This window comes from Mus caroli, chromosome 7 (assembly GCF_900094665.2).
Source record: "Mus caroli chromosome 7, CAROLI_EIJ_v1.1, whole genome shotgun sequence".
In the NCBI taxonomy this organism is placed as follows: Eukaryota; Metazoa; Chordata; class Mammalia; order Rodentia; family Muridae; genus Mus; species Mus caroli.
The window spans coordinates 104770952-104791424 of record NC_034576.1 but is presented as its reverse complement, the minus strand read 5'-3'; the positions used below and the strand labels follow the sequence as shown (position 1 = coordinate 104791424).

At 46.3% G+C, this 20473-nt stretch overlaps 3 protein-coding genes across 4 annotated transcripts in view; 1 reads left to right on the top strand and 2 right to left on the bottom strand.

The window, feature by feature from the left end:
• Positions 1–3755, bottom strand: part of LOC110299289 (short transient receptor potential channel 2) — a 14293-nt gene extending 10538 nt beyond the window's left edge. Inside the window, exons 1-3 of the mRNA XM_021168956.2 lie at positions 3691–3755; positions 2284–3003; positions 281–493 (exon numbers count right to left, since the gene is read on the bottom strand). Of these exons, the coding sequence (XP_021024615.1) occupies positions 281–493; positions 2284–3003; positions 3691–3705 (948 nt within the window). The 5' untranslated portion in view covers positions 3706–3755. The remainder of the gene's footprint in view (positions 1–280; positions 494–2283; positions 3004–3690) is intronic.
• LOC110299290 (short transient receptor potential channel 2-like) lies at positions 3101–20473 on the bottom strand. 2 transcript variants are annotated; one of them, XM_021168957.1, is made up of 10 exons: positions 20245–20473; positions 15554–15728; positions 13549–13690; positions 10891–11046; positions 9145–9323; positions 8103–8188; positions 7741–7913; positions 6337–6412; positions 5286–5413; positions 3101–4843 (listed from the first exon to the last, which is right to left on the bottom strand). In XM_021168957.1, the coding sequence occupies exons 2-10, from the start codon at positions 15596–15598 to the stop codon at positions 4611–4613; spliced, it is 1218 nt and encodes a 405-aa protein (XP_021024616.1). In that variant the 5' UTR covers positions 15599–15728; positions 20245–20473; the 3' UTR covers positions 3101–4610. The 2 variants fall into 2 exon arrangements, with proteins under 2 accessions (XP_021024616.1, XP_021024617.1); XM_021168958.2 differs by lacking the exon at positions 10891–11046 and having other exon boundaries at positions 20245–20458.
• Rnf121 (ring finger protein 121) overlaps positions 14564–20473 on the top strand; it is a 53112-nt gene continuing 47202 nt past the window's right edge. Inside the window, exon 1 of the mRNA XM_021168961.2 lies at positions 14564–14758. The gene's annotated coding sequence lies outside the window, so the exon portion shown is untranslated. The remainder of the gene's footprint in view (positions 14759–20473) is intronic.

Here is a 20473-nt window from a genome sequence, read left to right as displayed (position 1 = left end):
TCTGAATGTGGGACCCTGGTGGTGACTAGCTTTCCAAGGACTGGTAGTCTGAATGTGGGACCCTGGTGGTGACTAGCTTTCCAAGGACTGGTAGTACTCAGATAGAGGATGGGAAACCTCCCCTCTTGCTGTTAAGGGCTCATATGGAAGGTCAGAGTCAAGGTCTCAGAATTCCCAAGGATAGAGGAAGTCCCGAGATATGGCTGACTCTGGACATGCCTTAGAGAACACAGGACAAACGACCAGGGTAAGGGAGGGCAGGCAGTAGGACCCAACCGACCTGTTTCTGGTTGTAGTTGACAGCCAACCGCAGTCTTGCCAGGTTGGGGATGCCCTCCTCGAAGGCCTGGCCCAGGCCCTCAGCCTCAGGCTCAGTCTCACTATCCTCACCCAGGTCATTGAGCACTGCGGTGACCTCACTCTGATTCCGGCACATGCCCAGCAACTCGAAGCCATAGTCCTGGCAGAGAGACTCCAGGGCAATGTACTGAGGCTGTAAGAAAAGTGTTGTGTGCCATCAGACCAACCTGCCCCTGCTCCTTCCCTTCCCCGGAACCGTGGGCCAGGGTTAGCTCTGACATCACCAGGTCTATTCCATTCCCCTGCTACCTCATCGGTCCTGTGTCACCTTCACTTAACTGATGTTATCCCCACCGCATCACTAAGACACTGCACCCCAAACCTAACACGTTTGTCTGCTCCTCGGATTTCCTCTTCTAATCGATAACTCCTGTCCCACTACAACTCCGACTTCCTATACTTTATTTAAACAGTTATTGTGTGACAGGTACACATACCATAGCACGCATGTGCTGGTCGGACAACTTTGTTGAATTGGTTCTCTTTCTACTTTTATTTGGGTCCTAGGGATTGAGCTTAGGTAGCCAGGCTTGAGCGGCAGCAGCAGCAACAGCAAGGGCAGCAGCAGCATCTTTCCCTGCCAAGCCATCTCACTGCCCTACCTCTTACACTTGTGCTCATTTTGTTGACTTTTTCCGCCCTGATATGGAACCAGTACCAGCAGTTTAAGGAGATGCAGAAAAGAGTGTGGAGTTCCTAGCTGCATATTTTCCACCCTATCTTGTTCTACTTGGAGCTTTTTCTCCAGTGAGGTTCTAAGTCAGTCCTTAGCACTCTCCCTCAGACAGGAAGCATTTTTTAAAAAGTCCAGTCTCTGCCTGTAAAGTATGGATGAGAATTCCTGTCCTTCCCACTCCACAAGCTGCTATGAGATGGGAAAAGTCCTTTGAGCACTGCTCTTTCCTGGTGGGGACCTTTCTATTCTCCTGGCTCTCTGGCCCCAATTTGTCCTAGGCTTTCATGAGACCCTCATAGGTTCCCTACCTAGTGACAGTCTTGAGGATGGAGACAGTCTGGCTTGGCACAAAGGGAATGCCAAAGACTCATTGATGAACAAACAGGAGTGGTGCAATGACAGGCCTAGACCAGGTACTCCATATATCTTTGGTCCACCCCAGGTCCTCATACTTTTTTGGGGGTAGGGTTGTTGAGGTAAGGTCTCATGTATTCCAGGCTGGCCTAAAACTTACCAAAGATGCTCTTGAGCTCTCTACGACCCAGGTGCTATGATCGCAGGTGTGACCCACCACACAGTGCTGGGGATGAAAGTACAGCCCATTCACGGGTGCTCTGCCAACTGAGCTGTCTCCAGCCTCATTATGTACCATTCGCTAGGCCTTCAGCTCCACTTCAACCACCTTCACTGCTCATCTTCTCTAACCAGTCCCTTCCACAGCCAAGCTTAAACACCTCTTCCCCTAAGAATCTTTCCAAAACACAGAAGCAGCAGGTCGCTCTTTCTTTTCCTGTTTTCTGTGCTTTGCAAGCCCTATGAGGACCATCCGCAGAGGCACTGAATAAAGTCCTGGGAACGTCTTGTCCTCCTTTTCATGATCACAAGCTTGAGAGTCCCAACACACAGTGCTCCAGGTAAGGATACACTGGGCATCCCTAAGGGGAGCACTCATTGAATGTCCCATCTAAGTCTGTTCAGCTGCTTTCTAGTCTTCTCTCTTCCCTTAGATGGATCTAGAGTACCCTAAGGTGGAAGCCATATTCCTCACATAAGTGGCTGTCACTGGAATGAAAGTCTGTTCTGGATAAAATTGTTGTTCTTAAAACAAGAGGCTCCATATCTGTTTGCCGTTTCCCACTTCTCAAACTTCCTACAACAGCCACCACAAAGCCCAATCCTGTCCCAGTGCAACAACAGACACAGGGCACTGAGGGCAGGATGGAGTTAAGAAATGGGGGTTAACAAACCTTAAACTCAGGCTCCTTTCGTGCAAGGCGCCTGAGCTCCCGGCTGAGCTGAAAGGCAGCCAGCATGGCATCCTCACTGGCCAGCGAGAGGTGAGCCCGGCTTGCAATGCCTCGGTAGGTGTTGATTCGGGATAGTGAGAACTTCAGCAGGTCGTATCGGCGGGCATTGCTGCACTCCAGGCAGGCACAGGAAACTGGGTGGGGCCGAGCAATGGTGTGGCCCTGGTCCATAAGCAGCTGGGCAATCTCATACAGGTCCTTCTGGCAGGCCAGTGTGAGTGGAGTGACACCAGGGGCAAAGCGGGAGCCATCAATCGATGAGTCAAAGAAGGCTAGAGAGAAAGACTTGGTGTCTACTTTTCGACCTTTCTCCCGCTCCAGCCGCGCTAGCAGGCGACGCACCACTGCTGGCTGGTTTGTGTCCACAGCCACTAGCAGGGCTTCGTGGATCTGCCGAAAGTCGAATTTGACATTGGCCAGCAGAACATCAGTGATGACCTCGTGGCCCAGGCGGATGGCCAGATTGAGGGCTTCCCTCCAGGAGCGGTCCTCAGCCTCTTCCACATTCCGCAGAGGACCACCTGGCCCAGCACCCGAGGCATCGGAACCGGATTCCAGCAGCTGCTGCACGAGACCCAGCTGGCCCTCCTGGATGGCACGCAGGAGTGTGGGGGGGAATTTGAGCTTTTTGTTCACAATCTCAGTCCAGTTGGGCTGTGGCTAGGTGAAGGAGAGATAGCACTCTTTGAGTTCCCAAGATTACCTTCTGTAATCAGCTATCATGCCTTCCTCATCCCAAACACAGATCGGCAACACATACTGTCTTGTTCACCATTTTATTATGTAGATTCATGTAGGAAAAGCTAGTGTGGGGAGTGTTTACTCTGCTCACTTCCACTCTTATAAAAATCCCACATAGCAGGGCCCAGTGTCAGGTCCCTGAAGAGGTGATTAGAGTAGGTGGTCGGGGCCACAGTAGGCACCTAACCTACACACAAGCACACAGAATCTGGCAAGAATGGGATCCCAGCTTGCTGGTTTGATCTTCTAGCTGTTTCTCTCTCTGAAGGACAAGTTCACACACACACACACACACACATGGAGGGTCTTCAAGCTGGGCTTTCCCTAAACCCTTTGTCTATGCAGAGGGCTCTAGCAGGACCTTAAGATGTTCCCTTGCACCACCCGCTCTCACTCTGCCTTCTACTTTGGGGAGCATCTCTCCTCCTCAGTGCTGTTTGGTCCTGTTCTACCAGGCCCAGCCCTTTGCTCTTTTCTTCTAGGCCCTGGATCAGGGATCCGAGGGCTCTCCCACCAGCAGCAGCATCCCATACTTGTCTGGCAGCAGGTTGTCCCTGCATCCCCGGGGATTGGGATGAAGAGGGGAGGAAAGCAGGGGTCTCTTACCGAGAGGGGGTCCATGGCTGTACCCACCTCTGTGGGCAGGGGCTGAATGCTTGAACTCCAGCTCTGCCTCTCCCTTGACTGTGCCTAGCATCCTCTTTTATTTCTACCCAAAGCCCCACCCTGCACCCTCCCTTCATCAGGACCAGCTGCTCACTCCCTGCCTCGTACCTTGGGGACAAGGGGAATGGGTGTTAGTGCCACATGATGACATCTCCTGGGGAAAAAGGGAAGTCTGCACAATTCTTCAAAGCAGAATCTACCACAGCTCCAGGGGAGACACTGTGATCCAACTATCTCAAATAGTTAGAATGAGATTTGCTCAAACCTTTATAAGCCATGCCCAGAATCATCTACTCCTTAGAAAGGAATCTCTCTGGCTCCCTTGAGAACCATGTGAGTAGGAAGAGGAAGGGTTTCCATGTTACTGAAGATCCATTTCACACCCATGATAAGTAAAGTGGAAAGTTTCAGAGTCATCTGACCACATCTGAGACAGATACCCATGAAGAACACAGAAGAAGGTCAAGGTCATGTGGAACTCGTCAGTTTCACGCTCAAGACTCACTCATCTTCCCAGAACATCATAACTTTATAATTTCCAGCCAATATTTCCCTCTGACTGAGCCTCAGTTTTCCATTCAGGAAAATGGGCATTAGGTAACACATTCTAGATAGTATCCTAAGGCCTTGGGGAGATCAACAATTCTACCAAAGAAGTTCTAAGGGGAAAATATCCTTTGAGAATTGGGTACCATAGTGACAAAGCCTTGACAACAGGAATGGGGAGCAAGCTGGGTCCACAGTGTTCTCAGGCAGGCGGAGTCCTGCGTAACAGCTGGAGGGAGGGGAACCAACCCTTCTTAGCCACCAGAGATCCATCCCCCAGCCTCCAACATAAAGGGTCAACAGAACGTCATTGTTCAGGCTGGAAAAACTTCCCCACATGCGCTGGCATGTTCTTCTATTTCTCTTGCTGAGAACTGTAATTCACAGATAGGGCACTGGACCCAGGAAGGCGGTGGCGAGCTCTCTGGGGAGGACAGCCACAGCACTGACTCCGAGGAAGACAAGGAGGGAGGAGAAGCTGGCTGGGGTGGGGGGCTCTCTCCACAGGCTGCAGCATGCTGGGGAAGAGTCTCAATACTGAAGAAACCTAAGGAGAAAAGGAGACAGTTAAACTGGGCCTGCTCCCAGGCAAGCTGCCATCCCCAGTTGCTGAAGGGAGTATCTGCTGCCACAGTGCAAGTGCTTGCTGAGAGACACTATCATATGTCTGCAGACATCCATCAGACATTTACTAGGTGCAGAGGGACATGGACGTCCTTACAGAACATTGAGTTTACAGGGAAAGATCAGTTATGAGCATAAAGAACATTGCTGCCAGGCTTGGACAAATCAAAACTCTGTGTGTGTGTGTGTGTGTGTGTGTGTGTGTGTGTATGTGTGTACCATATGCATGCACTTATGGAGGCCAGAGGCTGATACTGCGTATCTTATTGCTTCTCCAACCATTTGAGACAGAGTTTCCTATTATACTTGGAGCCCACTAATTGTCTAGAATGACACCCACCCCCGTGGTGATTGATGCAGTTCACCTGAACAAATAGGGCACTGTCCAGTAGCCTGCACACCACCGTCATCACTTTTGGTCTGAGGTCGGTGCTGTCTTTGTCTTGTCCTTCCTGTCCCCCTATTTGGCTGAGAACTTGAGTTGGACAACGATCTGTGGGAAAAAACAGTTTAAGGGCAGCTATGTGGGAGAGACTACAAAGGCTGAAGGTATAGAATCCGGATGAGAAGCATGAAGAAGAAAGTGGAAAGAGTAACTTGTTTTCCCACTCGATAGGACAGACTTGGAGGAAAGCAGCTAACCTTCGAGCATTTGACAACAGAGCTTCTACCATTGGCCTCAGTTTCTAAAAATTAATTAATTTTGAAATAGGGTCTCACTATGTAGCCCCGTATAGCCTAGAACTTGCTAGGTAGACCAGGCTTTCCTAGAACTTCGGACTGTCTTTGCCTTTCAGTTCCTGGGATTAAAGGCGTATGCCATCATGCCTGGCAGTTTTTCAATTTTAAAACTGAGATATTATACACATACCATAAATTAGCCTTTGATCCTAGCCCTTGGGAGGCAGAGGCAGGTGGATTTCTGAGTTTGAGGCCAGCCTGGTCTACAGAGTGGGTTCCAGGACAGCCAGGGCTACACAGAGAAACCCTGTCTCAAGAAAAAGAAAAAAAAAATTAGCCTTTGGAAACATGGATTAAAGATACTTCCAAGCTGAGTAACTAAGTATTTCTAGGACGCTTTTTATCACCCCCAGGAAACTCCAAATGCATGTCAGTCACTCCACATTCGTCTGTCTGTCCCCATGGACACCAGCAACCACTGATTTCAGGCTGGTCTGAAACTTTCAGGCTGTGTATCCCACTAGTCCAGCCGTCCTAGTCGTCAAACGTATAAGCTTCCTGAGTGCTAGGATTACAGGTCCGAGCCGTAAGATATACATTGTGATCACAAGTAGTGTGCGTGTGATCTGATCTTCTGATTCTGGCTCACTACGTGGCCCGTTCCTGCCGGTCTTCAAGGCTGATGGCCGGGGAAGGGCTTAGGAGAGCAGCGGGCTGGGGATGATGGCTGCCTACCTCCTTGGCTCCTGCACTTTCCTCCTCTTCCTTCTGCCCACAGCCGTCTTCCTGTTTGGTTCTTCTGCTCTGGGCTCTGCGTTAGAAATGCTCGTTAATAATTTCTTGTCCCCCAGATGTGGTGGCTCGTGCCTGTAAGCCCAGCACTGGGAGCAGGTTTAAGGTCAACTGGGATGAGTGGTGAGACATTCTCTTGAAAAACAAAATCAAACAGTCTAGCTATTTCCTGAAGGCCTCCACACTTTAACTTTTCTTTCAAGATATTCTATCTTCTCTGTCTGCTTAATTTTTTTTTCTCCTTCAATAAGGAAATACTTTTTCCTGAAAGGTCTTTCCCTGTATTTTCTGACCGAAATCTTGTCATTCTATGGTCTTTTCCTTCAAAGTACTTATAGTTTAACTTTAGGTTTCCTTGTTTGACACAGACATTTCTTTACTAAGATATGAGCACTGTTATTTTATTAATTATAGCTATCTCTGGCACCATATGAGGCTAGCACAGAGCGATACTCATTAAATGCCTGTCAAGTGAGTGTTAACAAAAACCAATAGTCTCTATTTACTTATTTGAAATTTCAGACACACTTGGTACGTATGGCACTGAATGTATTTCAAAGGGCTTACATAATCTCAGTACCTTATCAACAGTATACCCCCAAATCCCTGAATGCTTGGTTTCTTTTCAGTCTCCTCTTACAGCCTCTGAAATGACCCCCATTACCTACTGCCTGTTTGTACCGAGAGCTCCTCTGAGTGTAGGTGGTCTCTAGCAAATGGCACGGTGTCTATGAGAAGGTTGCAGAACGCTAGGATGCACCTTTAACCCAGCACTTGAGAGGCAGAGGCAGGTGGGTCCCAGTGAGTTCTGGGCCAGCTAAGAGCTAAGTAGTGAGAGATCTCATCTTAAGGGGGTAAAAAAGCTGTGACTTCTGGTTGGCCCCGTCCTTCCCTTGTGTTTGTCACCAATGAAATAGCCGCCACACTCTGAGATGCTGACACTCTGAGATGCTGACATTCCTTTTCCTTTGAGACATTCCTTTTCCTCTTGTGTTACTCGAGCTGGCCTGCAGCTCTGTCTGGAGCCGAGAATGATCTTGACTAGTGACCTTCTGCTTCCTCCACTTCCCAAGTGTTGGGCTTGAGGAATTCACCACGGTTGTCTTTCTGACATGATCACAGAATGCTAACACTGCGCCGGGCTGAGCTATTATTTGGTTTCACCCCTTTCCTATAAACATGAGCAAAGAGAGGCAAAGACAAAGGTTCCTGATTCCTAGGCCAGTGTTCTTACAGCCATTATGTAGGATTTAATTTCTCTCTCCCCTGACAGTTTCCCTTTTCACTTGAAGCCAGTGAGCTAGTCCAGTGCGCTGCGGTAGAGTCAGGGAAGAAGGGCAGCCTCACCTGCACTCTCTGCATGGCTGGGACCTGGTTCTCCGTGGCTGTTGTTTGGGCTTACCATACTGGCTGGAGGGGCCTTACGGGCAGCAGAAAGCACCATGCGGGCCGCCCGCCCCAGGGGCCCTGGCTGCAACTGCTTCAACATACCCTTGAGCTCTGAAATTTCCTTGGTGCTCCTGCAGAGAAGTAGTAGTAACTGGTTTCACTCAGAATACAGACATTACTCTACTTACTTGAACGAAACATAGTTTGCCATTCTGACGTGTTTAGACCTTAAGTGACTAACCAGGGGACCATGGGTTGGGTTTTTGTGCCCATGAGCTATATGGCCTTGTCCTTGAGAAATATCAACAGCAGGTACATACGTCTGGGGATCTGGGAAGAATGTCCTCCGGATAGAAGGATTAGTCAGCCAGGGGCTAGGATCAGACTCCAGCACATCTGTAGAGTTCTGAGGAGAAAATGGAGAAGAATACCCAGATTTACCAGCAGGGGACACTGCTGCCTAGGAACGAACATGATTGTATTTGTGGTGAGCAATCTATAATACCGTGATTTTTGTATGCTTAGGGTTTTGTCAGGATCAGAAGGGCATTGGGACTAAAAGAATCCACATTATTGGGTAAAACCGGCCTACAGGGACTGATGGAATATGCAAACTTTTGAGTTTGCCTCTTGTAAACTTTTAAAATATATATCTATGTCACACTTTATATGAATAAAATGAATTTGTATAGGTGTATATTATCGAAAGAGTAAAACCTTGTCTCAATATATGTATTTTAATTTGGACATTAAAAAAACCATTACTCCACCGGGTGTGGTGGCGCATGCCTTTAATCCCAGCACTCGGGAGGCAGAGGCAGGCGGATTTCTGAGTTCAAGGTCAGCCTGGTCTACAAAGTGAGTTCCAGGACAGCCAGGGCTATACAGAGAAACCCTGTCTTGAAAAAAACAAAACAAAAAAAAAACCCCAAAACAAACAAACAAAAACCATTATTCCACCTGGCAGTGGCAGCTCAAATATCCACAAATGGGCTCAGCCTGAACTCTAGTAGGATTTCTGGTGGTTAGATAAAAGCCAGCATTGCTCAGGGGCATGTAAAGCCAGTCCCCTCTACCAAAAGGATTTCTCGCTCTCTCTCTTTTTTTTTTTTTTTTGAGACAGGGTTTCTCTGTGTAGTCCTGGCTGTCCTGGAACTCACTTTGTAGACCAGGCTGTCCTCGAACTGAGAAATCTGCCTGCCTCTGCTCTCTTTCTTATATCTACAATAAAATCCTTCCACTTAACCATACCATGGATCAGTCATGTCATTAGTTCATACCCAGAAAATCTTATATTCTTTCTCTCTCTTTTCTTCAATCAAGTATCAGGCTCTAACTAGGAACTGAAAAGTTAGAACATACCTGGTTAAGCCCAGAGCTCCCAGGGGCTGAGGGATCTACTACAGGGTCAGCCTGAGAGCCCAGAGAGGAACGTACTCGTAGGAAGGCCAGGCCAAAGGACTGATGACGTGTGAAAGGTTGGGAGCAGGTCAATCGAAGTCGATCCCAGGACTCTCCTGAGGCTGGAGTCAGGAAATCATCTGAAGAAAAAAGATCAGAGAAAAAGGAAGGGCTGGAGAGAGGGCTCAGCAGTTAAGAGCACTCATTACTCGGACAGAGGACCAGAGTTCAGTTCCTAGCACCCATGTCACGTGGTTTACCTGTAATTCTAGTCCCCGGGGAATCCCACACCCTCTGGCCTCCTCAGGTACAAGTACATATACCCACTCCCCATCTACATAAATAAAACAATAGAAATAAATATTTACAAATGAGAGAGGGGGGAGGGCGGGAGGAAATGGGGCATGTGCCATCTCAGCACTTGGGAATAGAGGCAAGAGGCTAGCCTTGATTGCCAAGCAAGTTTCAGGTCTGCTTAGGCTATATGAGACGCTGGAGAGAGGGAGAAGGAGAGGGGGAGGTGTGTGTGTGTGTGTGTATGCAAGCGTGAGCTTGAGCAACAGAGAAGAAGGAGGCAGGAAGGGAGAACGTCCGCATCAGAAGAAAGGCAAGACAAGTCAAGGCCAACACACGGCAAATGCCAACAAGAGGAAGATTGGAGATCAGCAGTACACGTCCCTTCAGGCTGTGCTGCTCAGGGGAAGATTTTGGAAAACTGGTGAGGCAGGGCCCTTTCAGCCTAGTTCCTTGTCTTCTAACCACTCCTCCACCACAGTTCCAGACCAGTCTCCACCCTCCTGAACATGAGGCTGCAACCTCCCACACATTCCTACCCACTCTATGCAGCCTCCACAGTATCAAACACCAATACCACAAACTTAAAAAAAAAAAAGATAAAAAATGTATTTACTCTGTACAGTATTCTGCCTGCACGTATGCCTGCAGGCCAGAAGAGGGCAGCAGATCTCACTATAAATGGTTGAGTCACCATGTGGTTGCTGGAAACTGACCTCTAGAAGAGCAGACAGTGCTCTTAACCTCTGCACCCTCTCTCCAGGACCCCAAACTTCACAGTTTTGATTCTTAACACGATCCAGTCAGTGTATCGCTCCCTATACCTCAAAAACCTCTCCAAAATCTCACTCTTATCCTACAAGACAAAAATGTCCAATTTAAACACAGATAAACAGACTGCATGCCTGAGAGTCCAGGAATCATATATTATGCATCTGTTACATGCCTGGCAAACACAGATTTGCATAAGAAGAATTCAAGAAAAACTATATATTATATAAATATAGCCAGCAAAATTTATTCTATACTTTTTTCTTTTTTGTCATGTTAGAAATTAAATACAATTATTCAAATATAAACATGTATTGAAATGGGTGTGGTGGCATATGCCTGCAATTCTAGCACCTGGGAGGCTAGGGCAGGAAGTATTTAAGGCTAGCCTGGGCTGCACAACAACCAAAACCCTGAAACACAATGAACCAGACACCAACGAGTCACAGGTAAATATATAAATCATACTCATCTATACCCCCATCCTTGTCACCAGGCAGAACTCACACAAACACTAGCTTACCCTGTGCCCCTAACAGATGCGGCTAAGCACTAGCACAGGCTCCCTCCCACAGGCTACACCCAGCAGCACTAAGCCCTGCCTCTACACTGCATCTGCCTTTCTGCTTTTGCCCTCTTTACCATCTTTAAACATCCGGACCCCTGAGCGGTTCTTCCCCGACTTGGAGTCAGTGAGGGACATTAGCATGGTGGCAGGGAGCAGGGTGACGAAAGGTCTGTCCAGGGGCCAGGAAGAACGACCCACATCAATCTGTAGGAAAGCACAGCCACAGTTCCCTGAGGACAAAAAGTGGAAGACGGATGAGGATGACTGAGGATGACTCAGAGTACGGGGTGGGAAGGGACACCCACGCTATAGCAGTCACACAAGGAGCCACCAACTGCAACGGAATGAAACCCCAGACCATTAAATGATGGGGAAGGGTCACCATAGCCATCTCAGCCTGAAACCTGCCCTGGGAGGCACTATTCTCTAGAAGGGAACCAATATCTTTCTGTCCTGAGAAATCCAAGACAGTGGCCTCTAACCAGTCTTTAGTCTGAAGAATTCTAAAGCCAACTTGTTTGTTTGTTTTTTCTTCTGTTAAGACAGAGTCTTAACAGAAAGCTGTCCATCTTTTTTTAAAGAGTTGTTTTATTGTACATGTATGGGTATTTTGCTGCATTCATGTCTGTGTACCACTTGTGTGCCTGGTGTCCTCAGAGATCCGAAGAGGAAGTCAGATCTCCTGGATCTGAACTTACAGATGCTTTTTAGTCACCATGAGGGTACTGGGAATTGAACCTATGTCCTCTAGAAGAGCAGCCAGTGCTCTTAAATACTCAGCCATCTCTTCAATACCCTCACCTTGTTTTTGTTTGTTTGTTTGGTTTTTCGAGACAGGGTTTCTCTGTGTAGCCCTGGCTGTCCTGGAACTCCCTCTGTAGACCAGGCTAGCCTCGAACTCAGAAATCGGCCTGCCTCTGCCTCCCAAGTGATAGGATTAAAGGCGTGCGCCACCACGCCCGGCCTCACCTTGTATTTTAAAGACAATCTTTTACTGGCCTGGAGCTTGCCAAGTAGGCCACTGTGACCGAAGCAAAGTTGGGGTGGAAAGGGTCCATTTGGCTTATACTTTCATATCAATGTTCATCACTGAAGGGGTTGGGGATTTAGCTCAGTGGTAGAGCACTTGCCTAGCAAGCGCAAGGCCCTGGGTTTGGTCCTCAGCTCTGGAAAAAAACAAAACAAAACACTCAAGGTAACTGGCATCACTAAAAGCAGTGAGGACAGGAACTCACACAGGGCAGGAGCCTGGAGGTAGGAGCTGGTGCAGACGCCATGGAAGGTGCTCAATTCCCATGGCTTGCTTAGCTTGCTTTCTCTCTCTCACTCTCTTTCTTTCTTTTTTTCAAGACAGTGTTTCTCTGTGTAGCCCTGGCTGTCCTGTAATTTACTCTGTAGACAAGGCTGTCCTCAAACTCAGAGATCCACTTGCCTCTGCCTACTAAGTGCTAGGATTAAAGGTGTGTATCGCCCCTGTCCAGCTGCCTGCTTTCCTACAGAAACCAGGAACCACTGACAAAGGGCTTCCCACATTAATCAATAATTAAGAAAATTCTCAGCTGGGTGGTGGAGGCCCACACCTTTTTTAATCCCAGCACTTGGGAGGCAGAGGCAGGTGGATTTCTGAGTTCTAGGCTAGCCTGGTCTACAAAGTGAGTTCCAGGACATCCAGGGCTACACAGAGAAACCCTGTCTCGAAAAACCAAAAAAAAAAAAAAAAAGAAAAAAAGAGAAAATGCTCTACAGTCTTGCCTACAGCATAATCTTATGGAGGCATTTTCTTTCTTTTATTTATTTTTGTTCTTTTGTTTGTTTTTGAGATGGCGTTTCTTTATGTCCCCCTGGCTGTTCTGGAACTAACTCTGCAGACCAAGCTGGCCTTGAACTGGAGGCATATTCTTTTTTTTTTTTTTTTAAAGATTTATTTATTATATATAAGTACACTGTAGCTGTCTTCAGACACTCCAGAAGAGGGCGCCAGATCTCGTTGTGGATGGTTGTGAGCCACCATGTGGTAGCTGGGATTTGAACTCTGGACCTTCAGAAAAGCAGTCGGTGCTCTTACCCACTGAGCCATCTCACCAGCCCCCTGGAGGCATATTCTTAACTGAGGCTCGATCCACTCAGATGATTTTAGCTTGTGTCAAGTTGACATTCAACTATGCAGCATACCAGTGATTCAAATAGAAGTTCATCTCTCCCTCCCAAGTGCTGGCATTGCAGGGTCTATGACACCACATTTGGCTCTGTGTGTGTGTGTCTACCGCCCTCCCCTTCTACTTTGTTTGAGGTAGACTATCTCTGTTGTTGTTTGCTGTTGTGTTAGTCACACTGGCTTGTCTGAGAGCTTCTTGTCTTCCATAGAGGCACTGGGTTTACAGATGTGGAGTATCCCATCTGGTTCTCATGGATTCTGGGAACTCAAACTCAGATCCTTATACTTTCATCGCAAGTGATTTTCCTTCTGAGCAGTCTTCCAGGCCCATGCCTAGCTTTAAATGTGTGTTCTGGGGACTTTACTGACTGCTCCATATTGCATTCTCTAGGAACGAAGACGCTGGGTTTCTTCAGCACCAAGCCTTCCCCCAGGGCAAAGAGCATATTGTCCCCTCACATCTAGGCAGGCCTTTTTCCAGAAGGCTACGCAGCTGGAGGGAACTGAGATAGCTGAGGGGAGTGGGGAGGGTCATCTCATTCCTCAGAGGTCCCAAAGGCCCTGAAAATTCACTCACCAACATCAATATAGCTTATGGGCACTGCCCTCTCCAGCTGAAACTCCACTTTCAGTTGTCCAGTCTTGTCCTGAGGGCAGCTGAGCCAGGGTCCCCTGTGACTGTCTGGGTTCAGCAAGTTCTCCACAGGATATTTGGGATCCTACATCAGAGAAATTAAGAGAAAAATAGGAGGGTTTCTGAGCTCACAAGGGCAAGAGACTTAGGTAAGAATAAGAGATGCCTACAATTCCAGACCTGCTGAGGCCCCTCAATATGACAGAAAGCACCAGGGGCAGCCCTAGGAACTCAGGAAGCCTGACTCTCAGGCATTTACCTGTCATTCACTTACCAGGCTACCACATTTAATCCTCCTTAAGGACTCTTGGGTTGTGACCACTACTTCTGCCTAGTTAGATAAATAAACTGAAGCATGGCAGGCAGGGCTGGGGGGAGCTTCAAAACTGATCCAAAACTCCAGGCTAAATTACTGAGCAAGACACAACCCCAAGTTCCTAAAAATAGAGCTCTTAACACTATACTGTACTAATAACTCCTTATTCATAAGACCTTTACACAGACATTTATTTACCTCCAAAATAATTCTATGAAATAAGTTTGTTTATTTAGTCCAGGCTAGCTTCAAACATAAACTCCTCCCAAGAGTTAGAATTATAGATGTGTAACACTACACCCAGTTTGTTTCAGCAACAATAGCTTTCTTTTAACTGTTAACTTCACATGTGTCTGAGTGTTTTTTTCATAAAGTAAAAGGAAAGCTCTAGAACATGGCTGGGGAGGGAGGCTATAGACACGCTCTCACCCTCTCTTCAGCTTCTAGAACAGTCTCCACAGAGTTCTGGAAGAGTCTACGACAAAACATTAGAAGGTGGGGATGGCGGTACAGACCTATAATTCCAGCACCCAGGAGGTTAAAGCAGGACGACTTGAGAGTTAGAGGCCAATCCTGGATACATAGTTGAGTTAAAGCCCAGCCTAGGCTACAGGGCAAGACATTCTCTCACAAACAAACAAACAAACAAACAAACAAACAAACAAACAAACCTACAAAAGCAAACAGTACTCAGGAGCAAAGGCAGGTACATCTTTTTGAGTTAGAGGCCATCCTGGTGTATAGAGAGAGTTCTGCGCCTGTCAGGGATATATCGTGAGTCTCAAGAAAACGAAGAAAAAGGGGAGGACAATGAGGAGAGTTCAAGCTGACTTGCAGGTAAGGAAGGTGAAATACTTTTTAGTTAATTTTGTGGGTTAATATAGTAGTTCCTAAGCACCATCTAAAGAAGCTCTCTGAAATGTGCAGGGATTTTAAAAAGTTAATTTTTATTTTATGTGTATGACTGCTTTGCCAGGATACATGTATGTTCACTACTTACATGGCTGTTGGATTCCCTGGAACTGGGGTAAAGTATGGATGTGAGCCATTGCATAGGTGCTAAGAATTGAAACTACGTCTTCTGCAAGACAGCAAGTGCTCTAACCACTGCATCATCTCTCAAACCATTTGGGGTTTGCTTTTGATTGTCATAATCACCACGTAGTAGTACTGTCATTAGGGATGAATGCCAAATATTCTACCATGGCAATGACACTGCTGTAAAATAGACTTAGCCACCCAAATGTCAAGGGTACCCCTCAAAAAAGATCAGCATAATGGAAGGAAAAAGAGGGGGATAATGGATGAAGCAAATGACTGGTGGGAAGCCCCTAACAATCCCCACGAGACTGGCCCTGGGCACAGAGCCTGGGATCTAGCAAAGATGGAAACTGCAGGTATTCAGAAAGTGAGCCTATTTGATGGTGGTCACTATATCCTCATAGGTCAAGTACGGCCTTGAGTCCCCTAGATTAATTTCATTAGCATAATGACCAAACTGCCATCTAGGGACTCTGGTATAGATAGGCTTAGGACTTTGTCAGCCATCTACAAAGCACAGCAAGTCTTCTATATTTACCCATTCCTTTTAATCACCAAGAGAAAAGCAATCATGATGGGTGGCTAATATACCTGAGAGGAAAATGACACCACATGGCTGATCTTCACAGGAGCCATTGGATGCCACCAGCTTCCTTAAGTTCGAGGAAGATTCTCTTTCTCCCCAGATGTCTTCTGTAACCACGGTGGTACTGTTGATGTTTTGCTCTTGGTAGCTTTTGGGAGAACAAGAATCTTTACATTACTCCTAAAAGAAAAAAGAAAGAAGGAAAGAAAGAAAGAAAGAACCAGAAGAAAAAGAACAAAAGTAAAATAAGCTACTTATTTTTGCTTCTTTCTTTCTTTGTTTTTCAAGACAGGGTTTCTCTGTGCAGACAAGGTTGTCCTGGAACTCTGTAGAACAGGTTGGCCTTATACTCAAAGAGATCCACCTGCCTCTGCCTTCCAAGTGCTTGGATTAAAGGTGTAAGCCACTATCTCTGGACTCACTCTTGTTTCTTTGATAACAGTATTTATTTGATAACAGATATATTTACAGTAGTAGCCTCACTTCTCAGGGCTATCAGGGTCTGCAGGGAGTAGATCTGGATTACCTAAAGAAATTCCCTTCTCTCCCAATTGTGAGACAGCCTCAGGGGAAAAAGCAGCAAATTAAAACAAACTGGGCTGGAGAGATGGCTCAGCGGTTAAGAGCACTGACTGCTCTTCCAGAGGTCCAGAGTTCAAATCCCAGCAACCACATGGTGGCTCACAACCATCCGTAACGAGATCTGGCGCCCTCTTCTGGAGTGTCTGAAGACAGCTACAGTGTACTTATATATAATAAATAAATCTTTAAAAAAAAAACCAAACTATTATTATAGTAATGTTGGATTTATATTTCAGTGAGTTCCCAAGAAGATGAATGGTGCCATAAATCATCCATCTCTATGGCCTTAGGACATAACAGTAACCGTACAACTAAATACATTATATAACTCTGCTTTGTCTGTTCAAGTAATTTTCCTGAAATAGCTTTCATTCCTCCGAGGTGGGTGTGGTGCCCTATGACTATGATCCCAGCTTTGGATAGGCTAAAGCAAGAAGACACAGAGTCTATGCTACATAGCAGGTTCAAGGAGAGCATGGGGTACATAAGCAGACCCTGATTCAAAATAAAATATTCTTAGGACCGTGAGATGGATCAAGATTGTTTTTTTAACTCATTTTGTCTTTACATGGCTCAGAGGTTAAGAGCACTGGCTGCTCTTACAGAGGACCTAAGTTCAAATCCCAGCACCCACATGGCAGCTCACAGCTGTCTGTAATTCCAGTTCCAGAGGATCTGACACCCTCACACAGACATACATGTAGGCCATACACTAAATGTATGTCAAAAAAATAAAATAAAAACAACAAACACTCACAGGAGCCAGGTATAGCATCATGCACCTGTTATCCCAGCTACAGGAGAGGGTGAGGTGGACTTTGGGGCCATGTTGCAGGATATTTGATCACACTGTGAACCCTGAGATTGTGTTATTTACTGTAAAGGAAAAGCAGTTTCTAGTTGTGGTGTGTAGCTTTAATATAAACAATGAAGGTAAAATTAGTTTGTAGAAGGAAGCACACGAGTTTGAAAGTGATGTCTAATTTAGAAGCTGACAAAATGACAAATCAGAGAAAGATTTGACAGAATAGGATATGCCCAACTCTCATGAGAACAGAGAGGAAAGAGTCACTATGTAAGAGGAAACAGTGTAAGCTGGGCGGTTGGTGGTGCACGCCTTTGATCCCAGCACTTGGGAGGCAGAGGCAGGGGGATTTCTGAGTTAGAGGCCAGCCTGGTCTACAGAGTGAGTTCCAGGACAGCCAGGGCTACACAGAGAAACCCTGTCTCGAAAACAAAACAAAACAAAACAAAAGAGGGAACAGAGAGAGAGGGAGGAGGCAGTTTTATTGGAAGAGTTTTACAGAGACAGGTTGAAGAGAGAACAAGCCAGAGAATGACAAGCCAGAAGATTAGAACAGATTGCTAGAGTTAGTTTAAAGCCAAGCAGGACAATTCAGTGAGAAGTGGAAAGAAGCCAAATTGAACCAGTCAGCCTGGGGAGGAGTTTGAGCTAGGACAGCTGAGTTTAACCAGCCAGCCAGAGCTCAGAAAGAACGAGAAAAGATGAGCTTCTTACTCAGGAGTAAATAGCAGAGGCTGAAAATATTCTAGGCCCAGATAAGGTTGTACAGATGCTAGAAGCTTCCAGGATGAGGCCTAGGTTAGCAGAGGGAGGTAGTAAGCCTCAGAGACAACAATCACTACAGGGAAAAAAAAATATTTGTACAGGGCTAGCCTGGGCAACATAGGAAGAACTTATCCATAAATAAATAAGCACAAGTTTTGTTTCTTTCTTTTTTTTTTTTTTTTCTTTTGGTTTATTGAGACAGGGTTTCTCTGTGTAACCACGGCTGTCCTGGAACTCACTCTGTAGACCAGGCAGGCTGGCCTTGAACTCAGAGATCCACCTGCCTCTGCCTCCCAAGTGCTGGGATTAAAGGCGTGAGCCACCACTGCCCCGTTTCATCTGGGTATTTTAGTTAGTCTTTTGCTAAACTTTTTTTGGGTTGGGTTTGTTTTGTTTTTGTTTTTTTGAGACACAATCTCACTTTGTAGCCCAGGCGAGTCTAGAACTTACTATGTGGCACAGGCTGATCCTGAACTCGTGGCAACTCTGCCCAGTGTTGTGATTATAAGCGTGAGCCACCATACACAGCTCAGAAACGTTTTAGGAGTGCACTCCTACGTACTCACAAGGCCCATGGTGCAGGTGCCCTCTCTCATTCTCCCCTTTGCTTTCTGAGACAGGAGCTCCAGACTCTCACTTAACCTAGCTCAAAGATTGGCTAGGAGGGCTTGCCAGTAAATCCCCAGGACCTGCCTCTCTCTACTTCCCAGTGTTGTTTTTTTTTTTAAATACTGTCTTGGCTAGAACTTAGAACTTGCTATGCAGACCAGGTGGGCCTCTGCCTCCTGGATGCAGGATTAAAGGGTTTCATCACTACAGCCAGCCTCCTGGCATTTCTATGTGGGTGCTGGGGATCTGAACTCAGGCTCTGCACACACCAAAAAAACCCATACTCTATTCACTCAATCAGTTCTCCAGACTAAAATTTTATTTATTAGTTTTTGGCTTTTCAAGGCAGGGCTGTAGAGCAGCCCTGATTGTCCTGGAACTAACTTTGTAAACCAGGTATCTAAACTCACAGAGAATCGCCTAGCACTACCTACCAAGTGTGGGGATTAAAGGAATGTCCCACCATGCTTGGACTAGGTTAAAACTTTAAATATCTGCAAAAACACAAGAAAGTAAATGAACTCTTATGTATTCATCATTCAGGTTCAATAATTCATTAGTAACAAGTGTTTAACGATATCTGAATGTCTTTAGGTAAGGGTCTCTCAAGATTCTTTTTTTTTTTTTAAGACATGATCTTGCTACATAGTCCTTGCTGACCTTGTATCTGCTATGTAACCCAAGCTAGCCGGTATTTTTTATTAAATTTATTTATTTATTTATTTTTGTTTTTTTCGAGACAGGGTTTCTCTGTGTAGTTCTGGCTGTCCTGGAACTCACTTTGTATACCAGGCTGGCCTCGAACTCAGAAATCCGCCTGCCTCTGCCTCCCAAGTGCTGGGATTAAAGGTGTGCGCCACCATGCCCGGCTAAATTTATTTTCTACATTTATTTGTGTGGGGGTGGATGTGCAGGGGTCAGAAGAGAGCTTGTAGAGTCAGATTCTCCCTCACCATACGAGTTCTGGAGACGGAATGCACGCCACTAGGCTTGTTAGCAATTGCCTTTTCCCACTGAGCCATCTTTTCTCCCCCCAACCCACCCCGAGGATTTATATTTTATGTGTAAGAATATTTTGCCTGCATGCACATATACGTACTACTTGTGTGCCTAGTGCTGGAGGAAGCCAGAAGAGGGTGTCAGATCTCCTGGAAATGGAGTTCCAAACGTTTTTGAACTGTCACGTGAGTGCTGGGAACTCAACCTGGGTCTCTTGCAAAAGCTCTCTTAATCTTTGAGCCATATCTCCAGCTCCAACACTGAGCCATCTTGCTGGCCCCCAAGAAAGTATTTTTGAGATGAAGGTCTAAGTGTGTTGTTTAGCCCAACCCTTAACTCCAGATCCTTCTGCCTCCCAAATGTTGGTATCTCAGGCATTATGCTCATGCCAGGGCTGTCTTGATCTAGTAATTTCGCCTCAGCCTCAGATCTGACTTTTTCTTCAATATCCTACTCATGTAACTCCATGAATCCTAACTAATATCTAGCGACAGTGGCTTTCCAATCTATCATCGCTTAAGTTTTCTTCCTATCTTCTCATGCTGTTTCTCCTGATTGGAATACTTGCTCTCTTTAAAATGTCACACACAAGCACGTCTTAATCAAACAGCTCCATTCTGCTTATTCTTCCTTAATATTTAACAAGTGCCTCCCCAGTAACAACTATATGGTTGGTTATCTCTTGACAAGGTTGTGAGCTCCTGGAGAACTGAGTTTTTGTTTGACTCATTCTTACTTACGTATCTAACGTAAAAGGAAGAAACACCCAGATGATTAGCAATTATCTGCTACTTACTGAGGTCCCATTTGATTCTTAAACGCTCAGATTCTCTGGGGCTTAAAACTCCCGGACCGGGTGCTCTGTTCGTTTTCTTGTTGGCCACCCTCCTCCCTTTCACTACTCCTCTCCAGATGACAAATCCCAACCCTTCTCACCCGTGTCCGTAAACTTTACGTCCTGGTAGCCTCAGCTCCGGGGCTCCGGATCTTATTCTCCCGCCAATTCCGTTCCGTGACCTCCGCCTTCTGGACTCAAGCCTTTCTACTGTAGGAACGGGTTTTGAGTCTTACGGGAGCCGCTATTTCTGAAAGACGACTTCCAATGAGGAAATACAGCAGTTACTTCATCTAAAAAAAAAAAAATAACAAAACCCCGCGTGCTTGT